Source organism: Typopeltis vanoorti, chromosome 10 (assembly GCF_054136105.1).
Source record: "Typopeltis vanoorti isolate ZY-2024b chromosome 10, IOZ_Tvanoo_1.0, whole genome shotgun sequence".
Taxonomy (NCBI): Eukaryota; Metazoa; Arthropoda; class Arachnida; order Uropygi; family Thelyphonidae; genus Typopeltis; species Typopeltis vanoorti.
Window position 1 is genome coordinate 21,724,738 of NC_143558.1, and position 16,883 is coordinate 21,741,620.

Genomic DNA, 16,883 nt, shown 5'->3' on the forward strand with positions numbered 1-16,883 from the left:
CTGTAAAAGAAAATAAATGAATGGTAAACTCAGCCTTTTGAAATTTTTTTGAGGGTTTTTGGTATCAGCATGTTTCCAAATAGATGAAAACTTTATTTTATATAAAAACTTGTTTTCAGTTGCAAAGATAACATAAAAAGTAAATGTTTTTCTTTTTTAGCTATTTAATTAATGCTCAAAATTGTTGAACTATATACAGTCAATTTCAAATGTTTATCAAATTCAAATAACATTTATAAAATAGAATATTTACTTCGCATACTCTGTTGTATTTTAGCAAAACACCAGAAGTTAAAAAATTGTGGAATCCCAATGCTTCTCTATGGCACAACCAAGATATAGTACGGGAATGTGGTAAAGTATTCCATGATTGTACAATTATATTGTATAATGTTTTAATGGAATTGAGTAATGGATTTAAATTAAAATTCTGGTTATATAATTGTATATCTTCAGAAATCATGTTTTGAGTAATGTAATACCATATCATACTAAAGGTTACATGTTTTTTGATGGGCGAGAATATTTCATGATTTGATCACTCATAAGTAATTGCACCACTGCCTGACTGCATGCATATTGTAGTCTGGTTCTTAATGGCATTCTTGAATCTGATATTATAGTAAACAACATTCAGTTATGTTAACTATTTGCTTGTACTCAATTGATACCAATTAATTTGTCAAAGTTAATTGGTATCTATTGAATACAATCTATTGAGGATTCAAATACACAAATATTATTCAAGAAAAAAAAAATGAAAGAGTTTGAATACAAGAACAAATCTTGGAGATTCAATGGCAGACACTAAAGAAAACATTGATTGATTTATCTGCAAGGTTAGAAAAATCAGAACTCCATAGCAGACTCAGAAAGTTAAAGAAGCAAAGAAAAAAAGAAAAAATATCAAACGTTTCTGTCAAGTAAGTTAGCTTAACAGAAATGAAATGAACTGCTATCACTTCAAGTCATTCAAACCAGACCAAATTCCTAATGGTATCTTAGCTGGCAACCTCTCAACTGTCCAAATTACACTTTACACAGTTCATTCCATCAGAAGGAATTCATCTGAATCAGTGGCGGCTCGTCCATAAGGGCTGAGGGTTGCATTGAATGCAGCTCCAATGTTGAGTATACTAGGGAGTAATACTGGCTAGTATACTTAGCCTCCACTGATCTGAACTAACATTCCATTCCAGAAAACCCAAACCTTCAAATCTCCCCATCCCCCAATTTGATCCACTGTGGTTCAAGATCTCCAAATGCTGATAATCACCCAAAACTTCTTTGACTACTTATCTCTACAGACCACAACTTTATCCAAGACATAAGACTGAGAATGGCTGGGTCTCGCACCCCTTCCCTTTAACACCTGTATCTTCTGGCATTGCAGGGGTGACAAATGGAGTATCTTCATGATTTATACTCCTTCTTTCTATGGTCTAACTACTATTTCTATTCTCCAAATCAGATTCTTCTTCTTCTTCAGCTTTTCCCACTTAAGTAGGGTTGCTGTTTGTGGTGAGTCTCCTCCACAACTTCCTGTCTTGGGCTGTAGCCACATCCAAGTTCTTCATCCTCAAGTCCTCCTCCACCATCTTCCTCCATCTCTTCTTCAGCCATCTGTGCTTCCTCCTCCCCTGCACATCCATCTGCATGACCTTTCTTCCCACATACTCTTCCTCCCTCCTCATTACATGACTAAACCATCTCAACCTTGCCTCCTGTATCTTTGCTCCTAAGTTCGTAACTTTCACTGTTCCCCTTACATAGTCATTTCTCAGGCGATCCTTTCTGGTGACACAGCACATCCACCTAAGCATTTACATCTCTGGTACCTCTATCCTGTTGATGTTATTTTTCCTCAGGGCCACAGTTTCCATAGCATACATCATAGCTGGTCTTGCTACTGTCTTGTAGATTTTGCCTTTTAGATTGATCGGCACCCTCTTATCGCATAGCATTCCAGCCATCTCTGTCTCTCTCTCTCCAGTTCCTCCATCCTGCTTGTATCCTGCATCCCACTTCCTTCTCAGCCTCACCATCCTCTTTCATTGTTGAACCTAAGTATCTAAAGTCACTGACCCTTCTGATGACATTTCCTTCCAGCTCCATATCTGTCTCCTGGCTGCCATTCACTTTGCAACACATACTCTGTCTTACTCTGCTCAGTCTCATACCTCTCTCTTCCAGTACCTTCCTACAACTTTCCAGTTTAGCTGCCACTTCTTCTCTTGATTCTGCACACAGCACGATGTCATCTGCATACAACATAGTCCAAGGCACGTCTTCTCTCACTTCCTCATCACCACCTCCATCACAATATTAAACAGGAATGGACTTAATGCTGAACCTTTATGCAAGCCAACTGTCACAGGAAAACTTTCTGTCTCTCCGAGGCAGGTTCAAACTCTCGTCTTCACATTTCTGTACATCTTCTGCACCAACCTGACATGTTTCTCCCGTACCTTCTTCTCCTTCAGACACCTCCAGACTTCTTGCCTTGGCACTCTATCGTTTGCTTTTTCCAGATCAATAAATACCAGATGTAGCTCCTGTTGCTTCTCTCGAAACTTTTCCATCATTTGTCGTAACCCAAAGATAGCATCTGTCATCAATCGACCAGGCACAAAGCCAAATTGCTTCTTTTCAATCTCCACCTCCTTCCTCAGTCTTCCATCAAGAACCATCTCTAGGATTTTCATTGTGTGGGACATCGACTTTATTCCTCTGTAATTCTTACAGTCTTGTGCATCCCCTTTACTCTTGTAGATGGGGATGAGTACTTCCCCTCCATTCCTCAGGTATATTTTCCTGTTGACAAACTTTTATTAACAGATCCCACAGCAGGTCAATTCCCTCTCCCCCCATTGCCTGCCATGCCTCCACTGGGATCCTGTCAGAGCCCACCGATTTTCCATTCTTCATCCTCTTTATGGCTTGCTTCACTTCCGCTCTACTAATGTTCTGCACCATCCCTCATAAGGCTGCCCATCTTCTCTGTGAGTCCTTGCATTTTCTTCATTCAAAAGCCCTTCAAATTATATTCTCCATCTGTTTTTTATATCCACATCCCTCCTTAATACCCTTCTTCCAGAGTCTTTGATCTGTCTCACATGTATGTTGTCCTTTGATGCCTTATTTCTACATTTTGCCAATCAGTAAATCCTTCTCTGTCCTTCCTTTGTTTCTAATTGATCATAAAGGTCTTGATATGCCATGGCCTTCGCCTGTGCAACAACTCTCTTGGCTTCTCGCTTTTTCTCTCTGTCCTCTTCCACTCTTGACTTGTCCCACTTCTGCTTTGCCTTCCTCTTAGCCATCACTGCTTCTTGTACATTATTATTCCACCACCACCAACCCTCCTTCTGCTCTCTGATCTTTCCAGATGTTTCACCAAGCACCTCAACTGCACAGCTTAGAATTGCTTTGGAATTATGTCTTCACCAATCTTGTACACTTTACAGTCCATCTGAAATCCTCTCTAACACCTTCTCCCTGAAACGTTTCCTCACACACTCTCTTCTTTTAAACAAAACCACTTAATTTTCTTCCTCCCATGGCTTCCATAGTTCTTGTCTTCGACTTTATTTTAAAGTCTGCGCACAGCAGTTGGTGTTGCTGCACTACTTGATCTGTTGGGATTACCTTACAATTTGTTACTGCCTTAAGATGTTTTCTTCTAGTCAAGGTGTAGTCAATCTGTGAACTATTGTTCCCACTTCTAAATGTTATCAAATGCTCTTCCCTCTTACAGAAAAAGGAGTTCACAATTGCCAGATCAAATGCTACTGCAAAGTCCAAAATCCTCTCTCCTTCCTGGTTCATCATTTCCACTCCATGGCCACCATGCACCCTTTCACAGTCCCTATTCTGTCTCCCTATGTGTCCATTCAAGTCTCCCGCAACAACCACCATCTCATTTTCTTCCAGTTCCCTCATTTCTTCATCTAGCACATTCCAAAATTCATCTTTCTCTTCTGCTGTACAGCCAACTTGTGGGGCATATACACATAAGACGACCAATTGCTCTTCTCCAAGACCCAGTTTCATTCGCATGATCCTGTCATTTCTCCTACCCACTTTCAATACTTTGCCTTTCATTCTGCCAACACCACAATTCCAACACCATTTCTTCCCTCTTTATTCACTCCAGAGTAGAACGATTTATACCTGTCTCCTAGTTCCTTTGCCTTTCCCCACTTCCACCTTGTCTCCTGCATGCATAAAATGTCCAACTTCCTCTTCCTCATCATGTCTGCCACCTCTCTTTCCCCTTCCAGTCATGCTTCCAACATTCAATGTTCCCACTCACAGCATTCTCTCCACTTGTGGGGTCGCTTCTATAACTGCACCTGCCCTTGATGCAGCAACCCTCGTCCACTTCTCGCATCTGTAGGGCGATGTGGCTGCGCATCGCTTAAGGGGGATGCCCTAGCCCTTGTATCACTTTTTTTTCAACTCATTTGATCATAGCGCTAGAGCTGGCGATGAAGTTTTATGACCAGATGCCCTTCCTGACATCAACCTTCACCATTTATCCGGGCTTGGGACCGGCACCTATTGGGGCTAGCTTGCCCCTTCGGTGGCTGCAATAGGCAAAATAACATAGCAAGATACGAAAGATTCATCCCTAGCCCTTGAATACTCTAATAGCATTAGGGGTAAAGAGCAAGAAGAGAAGAAAGAAGGGGGAGAGGACCAGTCTACAGATAATATAACAGATGTATATTACATGAAGTAAGGCATGGTCCAACATCAGGTACCTTGGGTTTGCCATGCCCGTACTCACTAAAGTGAGCCCATGAGGAATGTTCTCCAAATCAGATTGAATAACAAAAATAATTCTTACTAGAATGAAGCTCTTCATACCACCATTCCACCCAAAATATCCAACCACTCTCTAACCTATGACTTTACACAAAAACTTCGAATTGTACTCAGCTCATACTGCAACTTACAACAACAACTGAAAAAAAAAATATTTTGAAAGGACCAAATGATGCAAACTTCCCTCTTGTTAAGTTGTTTGCATTCATTTGTTGTCTCTGCCACTCTCCAAATGCTGTTAACCATTCAGGATCTCTTTAACTACTGCTCTTTAATACTTTGAGTCCTAGACCTACTGGGACTTAAAGAATCCTGTGTCCTGACCATTTTTATCTCTATTTAAAAAATTGCTGTGCAGTATTTCTATGGAATATCCAAATAATTCTTTTTTGTGTTTTAGTTAGCATTTTTGACAATTAATTGGAACAAAAATTTTAGTTATACATGTGGTATGGTCTCCAGAAATGGTTGCAAGAAATCAAGGTTTTTGACAAAAATAAAAAGTTAACTTTTTATTAGTTTTTACTTATATTTACTTCTTTCGTGTTCAAAATTCAACAAATTCAGTCAAAATATTGCTTTTATGTTACATAAATAATGAAAATTATAAATAAAATTTATGTGTGTTATTATTATGATGAAAATATCATTTTACATAAGGTTTACATCACTATAATTATCCACTATTGGCCACAAAAGTCAAGTGATAAATTATTGAATTAGGCCATTCAGTTTTTGAAATGCAATGACCTTGCGTGCGATTGTGAACATGGCTTGCTAGACGGCCTCAAATTGGTCACCTTATTCAAAGTTCTGCATCACTGTTGCTTGACTCAGAGCACACATTTGTGGGGAGATCTGCTTCTTCTTTCTAGATCACTGTCTGCCCAATCGTTTAATTCAGATCCTTCATTATCGAGTATTTCCTCGAGCATTTGTTCTAATTCGAATTCACTCAAGAACTGTTTTACACTCCTGCCTTTGGGCATCACTGGGTCCTGATCTGTCCATGGTGACAGAGAAATTCAAACTGATCACTCAGGTCACAAGAAGAGAGTTGTGAATCCCTTATATTGTTTAGATTGGAGCAGCCAGAGTTATGACGGTGCGATATAATATAAACATGAACATGTGCAATCGTACGTGACGCAACTGATGGGCAGGCATTACAATATACTAATATAAATCCCCTTTTTTATTGATAAAAGTCAACCATCTTCATGTATAATGAAGCTGAAGGTTCAGATTTAACTACAGTACAGTCTGATAATAAATTTCAAGCATATATTATTATTTTCGAAATTTTTAATTTACCGATATAAATATACATCGATGGGATTCTGGGTTCATGTGCGATCAATGTATATTTACATCGATAGGACTCATAGTGTTAAAGTTGGATTTTCTGAAATATGCATATAGTGCAGTTATTTTCCTCAGAGACTTCAGTGTCAACAATTCAAATTGGCTTTAGGTTCTTTGCTAAAGCCATTGGTTGCAACTTTTTTGTCCATCCATGTTTCCCTCTCTTTCTCTCTCCAGATGGTGCCATTGTAACATCAGCCAAAGACAAGGTGATGCCTTACTGGCATCACTCTTCTGCCAAATCTTGCATAGAGCACCAAGTAAAGCATCTCCACTTGATCAAGAACTTCTTGTTCCATGATACCCCTAATCTTTCCTCATAAAGAAATCAGGAAAATCCTGAATAACTTGAGCACCAAGAAGGCATCTAGTCCTGACAGTATCACTCCTGTTATGCTAAAAACCTGTGCTCCAGAACTAACACCATTTGCCTTTGGCATCTACCTACAGTATGGAAAGAAACAAGCTTACATTCAGCCCATTCCAAGAAAGATGATAAAAGTCAACCAACAAACTACTTTCTCACTGCTTTTACTTTGATTCTCTCAAAAACCTGGAGAAGATCATCAGCAGTCACCATCTTCATTACTTGGGGGTCCAATGGCTAATTAGTAGCCAGCAATATAGATTTTACCACCATCAATTTGCAACTGATCTTCTACCATTCAGTAGCACTTGCTTTTGGACACAAGCTATGGATAGACTCAAAGAAACTCGCATGGTTGCCCTCGATGTTTCTAGAACATTTGATCAAGTCTGATACAGAGGCCTGCTTAGCAAACTACTCCCCATGGTCTGCCTTCTACCTTTTGCAGTCATCTCTGGCCACTCACTGTGCATCGTGGTAGATAGTTTCTTCTCCTCAGATTTCCCCACCAATGAAGGAATGCTCTGGGCTTTCTACTCTCACTGACTTCATATTCATAGCTTTGCTGATGACAGTATACTCCATTCCTTTTCATCTGACAAACCTTGAAGTATCCTGTCATTAGAAGCCTCAAGATCTATAACTGAACAGATCTTTTTTACTATTCTTCAGTGGAATGAGAATAATTTTGTGAACTTCAATGCCGCCAAAATGCAGTCCTGCTTAATTTCTGACAAGAAACATCTTGCTTCACTTCACCTTACCTTTGTTAATATGCAGTTCTCCAAACATGATCCACTTTCTTTACTTGGGCTATTAACACATCTCAGTCATAACTTCTTCAGCTTCTGAGAAACTTGATGTTTCTTTGATAATGAAGATGCTACTTCTCACTTGTATGGCATTTGTTGCTGTAAATGCCAAATTCATCCAATCATGGAATACTGCTCGCCATTTGGGGTGGTGCACCCAAAACCTCTTTAAGATTGCTCGATGTTATCCTTATTCAAGGTAGCCAGTCCAATTGATTGACCCCCCCCTTTTTTTTTTTCACAGATTCACTCCAGTCATGATGCTGGTTTGCAGAACTGACTACTATCTTTCCTTTTCTTTCTTCCAAAACTGTAATAAGAGCAGCTAGTTCCAATTCATTTGGAACAGCCTCCTTCAATCACTTTGTCTTCCCTGAAGGCTACAGTGTTCCAAGAAACACATAAGATTTCTTCTTCTTGCCCTCTTTATCCACACATGATACTGATGTGCCACACATACTGGGGGGGGGGGGGGGCTGTAAAGTTCTGATAAACACCTAGAACATGGTTTTACCTCAATTCTTTCATGGTAATTATCACAATTTTTCAGCACACCCTTGTACAGCATTTTTTTTTATGTAACTCCCAACCCATTAAAGGTTGGTAAGGGGTAAGGATTTTTCTATTTTTATTAATTTTTTATATTTATTTATTTATTTTCCATAATCTAGAAACCAAGTATGGAACTTTTTTCAGCCACTTTAGGCCTCCAATAAGCAGGGAAGTGGTATTGGTGGGCATTGAAATTCATCTCTCACCTAAAGACAATCACAAACATCCATGTCCACAGTGGGATTTGAATGCACAGCTTGTTGGATGGAGAGCAGAATTATTAACTACTCAGCCAACCAGGCTGGCTAACATAATCAAATGCCATGTTGGCCTGGCCATTTGATTAACATTACCTTGCATACAGAGAACCAGGACACATGCATACAATAAAATGCCAACTACTTGAACAACTTAAAACTCAATGGAATTGAAGATAGGCTTAATCATCATAATAAACATCAGGAAAAGAGATAGAGCTGGCAGAGGAATTACAGAAATAGCACATTGATATAACTGGTGTTATTGATGATTTATTCTGGCAACAGTAATCAAGGAATAACTGTAGTGTTCAACACTAAATATAAACTTCTTAAATGGCAGGCAATTTCACATAGAGATATGGCCACCTAAAATGCAAATTGGAAAATGTAACTTATTTGTACTGATGGTTCTGAAGAAGATACCAATAGTGAAGATGTATAATGATTCTGAGTTATTAAAGAGGAAAGTTTAAAAAGCTATATTAGTGGAGTTGGAAATGAATCACAAATGTAAAGAAATATTCTGGAAAAATTTAGAGAAAAAGGCAGGACTAGTAACACTGTTCAACAAGGATTTTTAACTAGGATCAAAATTAATGAATTCTGTGTGTTTTAAGCTGTTGATTTTAAAAATGAAACTTCTTTTTTTTTTTGCCAGTTTGTCAGGATTATTTCTTACAAAGCCAGAACATAAGTTGAAGTATAGTTAATAATAAAAGTTAATGTGTGTATGAGAGAGAGGGAGCAAGAGAGATTGTCAATTAAAAACAAAATAAAATGAATATAAACAGCCAAAATTCGGGTATTTGCAATTTTACTCTCTTTACAATAATTAAGAAAATTTTAAAAATTGTTAGAAATAAAAAAATAAATGAATAAATAAAAAATTAGAAGTATTTATTGAGTATTTTATTTCCTCCTATAAGCATCTATTGTGCATGTGTTTCTTTAAAGAAAGAAACTGAAAGTTTTCCATCATACTAGCATTCTCTTTTGCTTGGCTTCATTGCTACATTATCATGATGCTAGTGGAACCATTCCAGGAATTCTAAAAAAGAAGAAAGTGTATTTTTATTTTATATTTTTAATAAAATTTTTATTTTCTTGTTTCTTCATTTTAGTTTACACTAGAGGTTGTACTATTTCATATGTTCACGTTAGTAAATTTGATTTGTCTTATGTTATTTTAAGTTGACACAATATGTATACTTGACTTATATTTGTGATAATGCAATTATCCTAGTGGATGATATCACAGTGCACTTTGTAAAATGTGTAAGAATCTGTAGGATTCGTTTTGTCTATCTACTCATGTGCAAGTTATTCCATGACTCTGGGCTGATGGATTTTATTGAAATTAGGTATTTGGAATCCTTATAGAAATTTGTTAAGCCATCTCAATTTGCAAATATTGGTCCTTTGTAGGGACACAAAAGGGGCAAAACATATCAGAATTATATATATTTTTATTAGTAGTACATGACACCTTCAGGGAGTCCAAAGACTCATCGAGGGAGTGCACCAACCTCTACAACTCTCCATCTCCACCAATTACAGCAAACCTCATCATCACCAATACCATCTACTGCCCACCACCAACACTAGTAATTTCACAGAAAATCACAAACATTCATGCCTATGGTGGGATTCAAACCCACAACTTTTTGGCTGGAGAGCGGATACGCTAACCACTCAGCCAACCAGGCCAGCAAACCACAGCAGTAACTCTGATGTGGCTAAATGGAATTTAATCAAATTTGGGCTTTTGGATGCATATAAGAATATATTTAGGTGATTTAGTTTTGGTATGTTGGCATGATTTCATGAAATGAAATCATGAATTTTACACTGGCTGAATAGAAATAGGAAATTTGTATCTAGGATATCTATTAGAATTTGTTAGACTTTTTCCTTTTTGGTTTCAGTCAGACCATTTGTAGGGACTAAACAAAATTGTAAGTCTAGAGTTCACAAGCTAAAAATGGATCAATGATTTATAAAAAATTAAATAGCATTTGCAACATTCAGTGTTTACAAAAGTACCAACATTTATTAGAACTCTAGTAATGTAAATGTGTCACTGAGATATCATGATCGTTTTCACAAAAACAATGAAAATATAACAATAATTGAAACTTTGCTTCTGAATAGTTTCAAAGTGCATTATATGTAAAATTTATAAGAACCTGCTTGCATGGTGTGCATTTGGTCATATGGATATTTTGTGATTGAATAATTTTCATTCTTCAACCAGTCTTAGTCTCAAGTCAGGTTGATTAAAGATACTTTTTTTTTCCCTCTCCCTCTTATAAATTACATTTTTATAGACAAGCTATTTTGAAATGGCCTTTTTCTTTCTTTTTTTTTTGTTCATATATAATGGGACTATTATTATTATTATATTACTTGACCAAAGACTAGAGACCGCAGATATGAGAGTCCTGAGAAAGATTAGAGGCGTGAACAGATGGCATCAATGGCAATATCATATTAAAAACGAGGATATTAGGAAAAAACTTGACATTGTCAGCATCCAGGAATGCGTTAGCAGAGCTAATCTGAGGTGGTATGGTCACTTAAACAGAATGGGCAAGGAAAGATTAGAAAAACAAGTGTTCTCTGCCAGGTTGGCAGAAAAACGACCCAGAGGAAGACCAAGATATAGGTGGCTTGATACGGTACAAAGTGCCTTAGACGATAGAAATATAAGATCTGATAATGTTGGAGTCTTGACAAGTAACAGACTGATTTGGAGGAAAATTGTAGATAGGAAGTTAGTAATGATGTAAATTTTTCATGTAGTACTATCATATCCTGTACACCCCTTGAGGATATATGTCAGGAATTTGATGATGATGATGATTATTATTATATGGGCACCTCTATGGAGTCCAAAGACTCATCATAGGAGACCCAATTTATCATACCTCTCCTTTACTTTACCTATTAACAGGCAAAGCACACAACTGACTCTAGCAATCCATTCCACAATTTGGAGAGTTGTGAATGTGTCATTTACAACTCTCCAAGCAAAAAATCTAGTCCTCACACCCTTACTAACCACACCTTTATTCAATTTATAGGGATGACCCCCCTTGATTTGCTCCCTCTAGCAAAGTGCTGAAACATTTCTTCTGCATCAATCCTATAAAACTCTTTAAGCAACTTAAATGTTTGTATCATATCCCCTCTTTTTTTCCTATCAACGAACTTCTGCAATCAACACATCCTAAATCTATCCTCATAGGGAACATTCCACAGGCCGATCACTATCTTGGTCAGTCACCTCTGAATCCTCTCCACCACTTCCTCATCCCCAAGAAACCCAGGGGACCAGACTTGAGCACAGTAATCTGGATGTGGATGTATCAAGGCCTTATAAACCAGAATAACAACTTAATTATGTCTACTTCTTAATGTGTTCTTCAAAAGACAAGTAATCTTATGGGCTACCTTAGCAATATGTCCTCTAAACTTTAACTCTCTATCTACCACCACCCCTACATCTCTAGCTTCATCTATTTACTTGAGTACAATGCCAAGTGTGATACATGGTTTGTAATCTATTTTTCCCCAAACGCATAACTTTACATTTTTGCACATTAAACTGATACCCATAATCACTTTAAATAGGCTGCCATATCCACAGCCTATTTAAATCGTCCTGCAACCTCTCTGCATCACCTTGATTAACTATTTCACATACCCAATTTCACATCATCAGCAAACAACTTAATATTTCCTTTCGGGTTATTTCCTATATCATTTATGTACAAATTAAACAGCAGTGGTCCTAGCATTGAACCTTGTGGTACACCACTAGTCACCTGTTATCACCTCAATTCTGCCCCTCCATATACCACTTTTTTGATATCTGTTGAGCAGCCATCCTCTTATCCACTTTCAGTAAATAAGAGGATAGCTGCTGGATAGATATCAAACCAGTGTATGTCCATCCCCATTTATTCTACTTTGCATAACAGAGCTCCATGCGGTATTCTGTCAGATGCTTTTGCAAAATCTAGCAAATTCATCCTATAGCTATTTCCTTTCTCCAACTCTGCTGTTTGTCTATTATAAAAAGACAGTAAATTACTAAGGCTGCCCCTTCACTAAGCCATGTTGACCCTTATAGAGTATCATATTTTTATCTAGCCATTCTTGAATTCTATTTTTGACTAATTTTTCTGATACTTTTACCACCACACCCGAGATACTGATTGGTCTATAATTTGCTACTGCAGTTCTTAGAACTTCTCTTATGCAAGGGAATTATTTTGCCCTCTTTGCACTCCCTTGGAACTCAACTAGAGCTGAGACTTAAAGAGTGTAGACAGAGGCATTGCCAGTTCCTTTGCACATTCTCGCAAAACCCTAGGTGATATCCCATCTAATCTCCACATTTGTATTTAGATTGAGATTTTTATTTCCTATCCTAAGAACCTCCAATTCATCCACGTCTGTTCCCATATCAGTGTCTGTAACATGTTAAAGCAGTAACCTCACCAGGATGATATACCCTTGCAAAGTGGTCGCTCAGTAATTCAAGTATTTTATCTGCTTCTGTATTCTCGTGATCATCATCGCTCATTAAGGTTAATCTTTCATAGTCATTCTTCCTCTTACTTGCCACATAATGAAAGAACTCTGGGATTTCCTTTGGCCTGCTTGGCTAGATTCTTTTCATAATCTGATTTTGCCTACCTTTCCATGCTGGTCACCTTTCTTGCCTGAGCCTTCTACTGTTCATGAGTTTAATAGTCGCCTTTCTCTTTATATACTGTGAGTAATATCATTAAGCACAAGCAGTAGAAGAAGAAAATGTTTAATGATATTACTCATCCATCTAACTCCTATCTGATTAATCCTCCTTACCTTAGGTATGCAATTTAATATTGCTTCCTCTAGATGATACTTAACTATATCCTATGCATTACTAACATCCTAACCTTTTAGGAAAACAATTCAAAAATGATAATAATAATTCCTCTCTCCCTTGATGGAATTTAATGAAATTTAGTATTTTAGTATCACTATTAAAATTTGTGAAGTTATTTCTGTTTGACCACTCCAATGGCATAATTAGGCAAAGTGCCTCCATGGTTCACTTAGTTTTGATGATCAGAAATACCTAGGTTTGAATCCGTTTAGCATGCAAAAAACTTGTATCAGGACTTTTCAGCTGAAGGGAAGTTAGCTGATCTCATATGGAAGTAGCAGAGTTTTCCTACCAGAAAATTAGGTTTTTAATCTTGTAAAACAGGCAAATCAGTCAAAAGAACATAGGCAATTTACAGACAAAGAATATTAAGGGAATAAGAATTAACTACCCTATTCATTCCATTCAGATCTGGTTTTGGAAGCCTGTATGGTCTATACATAAGCATAAAAACAGGAAGGAAGTAATTAAACAAAACAAAATTATGTCTGCAGTACCTATGCATGCTGAAAATGGCCTATGTGCAATTAGTCATTGTAATAATGAATAGCATCTTATACAAAAATGCTATTAGTAACTGCACTTATTATTATTATTTTTCTTAAATAGCAGTTATTTCCTTACTTATTTCTATCTAAATGTTGTCGATTAGGTCGCAACATTGCACTTCAAAGCCAGATATAACTAATGATAGAAAATCGATATGTCCAGTTATTAAATTTTGATATAGCTTTATTCCTCTTATGCTTTCATCATCACTCTTCTATAAGTTTTGATACTTTTCTCTCAGCATTAACTTTCACAATTTCATATACAAGTGCATATGACCCACTATTATATTACTTTATGTGTGATTTACTTGAGATATCAAAATAACATGAGTAAGTAGATACGCTAGATAGTAGCATCACAAATTGTGAAATTTCAACAATATGAAAGAATTTAAAAGTGTATACATACAGTTTATCAATTCATTATGGAAATGAACCAGTTAAACATAATGCATGTGAGATTGAGTGTTGTCACATCTGTGTCAGTGTGCCTACTCCCACCATCCCCATAACTGACAGGAATGGAAATTGGAGAGGACATCTGCTGTTGCTATACTTCTACCATTGACAGGTTTTGATCCTGTGCATTCTGATTTATTATTAGATTTTGGATTATTAGAATCATGCAGTCCGATGACAAGCATAGTCGGTCAAAGGACAGTGTGTCACAACAGTGGTGTACAGAGGAGCATATCAGGATGCACAAGGTATGATTTAGACCTTGCCACTGGTGGAAGCATAGCAACAGAGAATCTCTTCAATTTCCTGAAATAGACATGATTACACTTAGCCTCATATGCGTTGTGTTTAATTGATTGATTTTCATAAATTTGAAATGATGCACTGTATATATACACTTTTAATCCTTTCAAATTGCCAGGATTTCAAAGTATGCAATGTCTCACTCACATTCTCTCTCCTACTCTCATATTATGTTTGATATTTTCAGGAAATCAAATTTGAGTAGCACAGCACACAAAGTAATATGGGCATAAGTGCTATAAGAAATTGTGAAAATTAATTATGAGAGAAAAGTATTAAAAACAATGACAAAACTACTATTAGAAGAGGGATAAAGCTATATTCACATTTAACAACGAAAAACATTGATTTTCTTTTATAGTTATGCCTGGTTTATTTTTCAAAAAAACTTTTTTTTTTTTCTTTTGAATAGATGATAGTAAACAGAGATGTGAATCCTTTCTCTCCTTACTTACTCACTTCCATCTATTGAAAAAAAGGTCGTTGCACTCATCTTGTAGAAAAATTATAGTTGACATAAAGTGCAGGAGAGAGAGAAATTTTTTAGGTATCATTCTTGCTGTCCTCCTAGTTGGTCGACATCATTTGTGGATATCATTTTCACTCTCCAACCAACAGAGTATGTTTTTGAATTGCTTAATTCCACTGTGTCATGAAAGTTTGTGCAAGTCTTTAGGTAGCAGATGATCATTCCATTGTTAAACCACCACTCTGTTTATTGGAGGCCTAAAATGGATGGGATTGACATTTTATTTAAAAAATAATAAATAAATAAAACATAAGAAAATTTATAGTAAACAGACTAAAATAAGTAATTATATGCACATGGCATGTAAGATCATCTTGAAATTGCTGTATTGCAAAAACATTGCAGAAGTTAGTATTGATTATAGACCCTATTGATTTAAATATCATAGTTTTTCTTTCCATACAAAATTCAACTTAAAGCAAACATTCAGTATAGATCTGTTTCACATTCTTTCATTTTCTGATTCTTGTTCCCATTTGTTCTTTATTGGCAGTGCATGTCTACTATAGTCTTGGTAGACATACTACAGCCATTGTTGGCAAGATTCATGTAAAAGCAAATGACATCTTACACATTTATAATTTTGTATGAGTGGACCACATTTAGTAACATGAGATACACCACTCTCTCAGATGTAGTTAAATATATATATAAATTTAATTTGCATGTCATTCATATGTTACTTCCTTTTACTGTATGCCATTAAAGTCTTTTTGGTGAATTTCATTTTCCCACTTTTCTGTAAATATTTCATTATTAACTTAATTTTTTTAAATTAAAATATCTTAGTTAACAGCTTCATATAATGTCTTTCTTAAAACTTGAAAGGTTTAAGGTTAGAAAACAGTTTCATTTTCATATTTTTCAGATGGTCGCCAGATGGATCTTTTGTTAAATCAGTTGCAAAAAATGAGAATCATAGATCGACACTAAGGATCAAAGTAAATCCAGCCAGCTTGAAAATAATTTCTGTATTAATGCACTGGTATAAAGGAACTTATGTTTGATGAAACAAATATGAGTACCATAAAGAGCTTTGTGCAGTTTGATGCTTCCAGTGACATTAGCTCTCCCACTGCCCTTGCCATCCATATTATTAGGATATTGTACATATGCATTATACACGATATGCAGAATGAATTTCCATATCATGATTAATACTCACTGTATTGAGGGAAAAAAAACATTGTTCTTATATTAACAGTATTTATATTTATGAAATTTAAAGAGGTTTATAATTATTTCAGTTTTTATCTTCTTGATTGCAGTATTCATAGCAAACCATGTATGTACACACACACACACACACACACACACACACACACACACACACACATTCATCATAGAAAAGACCAGGACTGCTTTATGCATAGAACAAAATAGTCAATCAGGCCTTCTTTCTGATTTTATCTAATATTTGAATATTGAGAAATAATAGTGTTGAATGGGGAATAATTCAGTCCTTGGCAAACTTCCTTAAAAGTTTGCCAAGTACTGAATAAATGTGTAAAGCAGTCTATAGAAATAACTGTAGAATATAATTTTTGCAGTTTAGTAATTGTTCATTGCATATTATTCACATTTTGCTTTTATGAATCAAAGAGAGAAAGGAACAATTAGTTGGGAAGCAATTCTGTAATATGCTAGAGCACTTTCTATATTGTATATTTTACCAAATAGACAGGCTATCTCATCATATGCTGTACACAACACAGTTGTTTCTGCTTTACACTTGGTTTACATTATGGTTAAAATTTTATTTATACACTCGTTTTGGACATGATTTCCTGTAATCATGGGCTTGTTATGATACTTAATGATGTTTGCTGGCCTGGTTGGTCAAATGGTTAGCATATCCGTTCTCCAGCCAAAAGGCTGCGGGTTCAAATCCCACCGTGGGCATGAATGTTTGTGAT

At 36.3% G+C, this 16,883-nt stretch overlaps 1 protein-coding gene across 2 annotated transcripts in view; it reads left to right on the top strand.

The window, feature by feature from the left end:
- Positions 1-16,194, top strand: part of LOC150102217 (SANT and BTB domain regulator of class switch recombination) — a 213,683-nt gene extending 197,489 nt beyond the window's left edge. For both annotated transcript variants that reach the window (XM_090399431.1, XM_090399432.1), the window contains exons 14-15: positions 278-354; positions 15,836-16,194. In XM_090399431.1, coding sequence (XP_090255557.1) covers positions 278-354; positions 15,836-15,900 — 142 coding nt within the window. In that variant the 3' untranslated portion in view covers positions 15,901-16,194. The remainder of the gene's footprint in view (positions 1-277; positions 355-15,835) is intronic.
- The last annotated feature ends 689 nt before the right edge of the window (positions 16,195-16,883 follow it).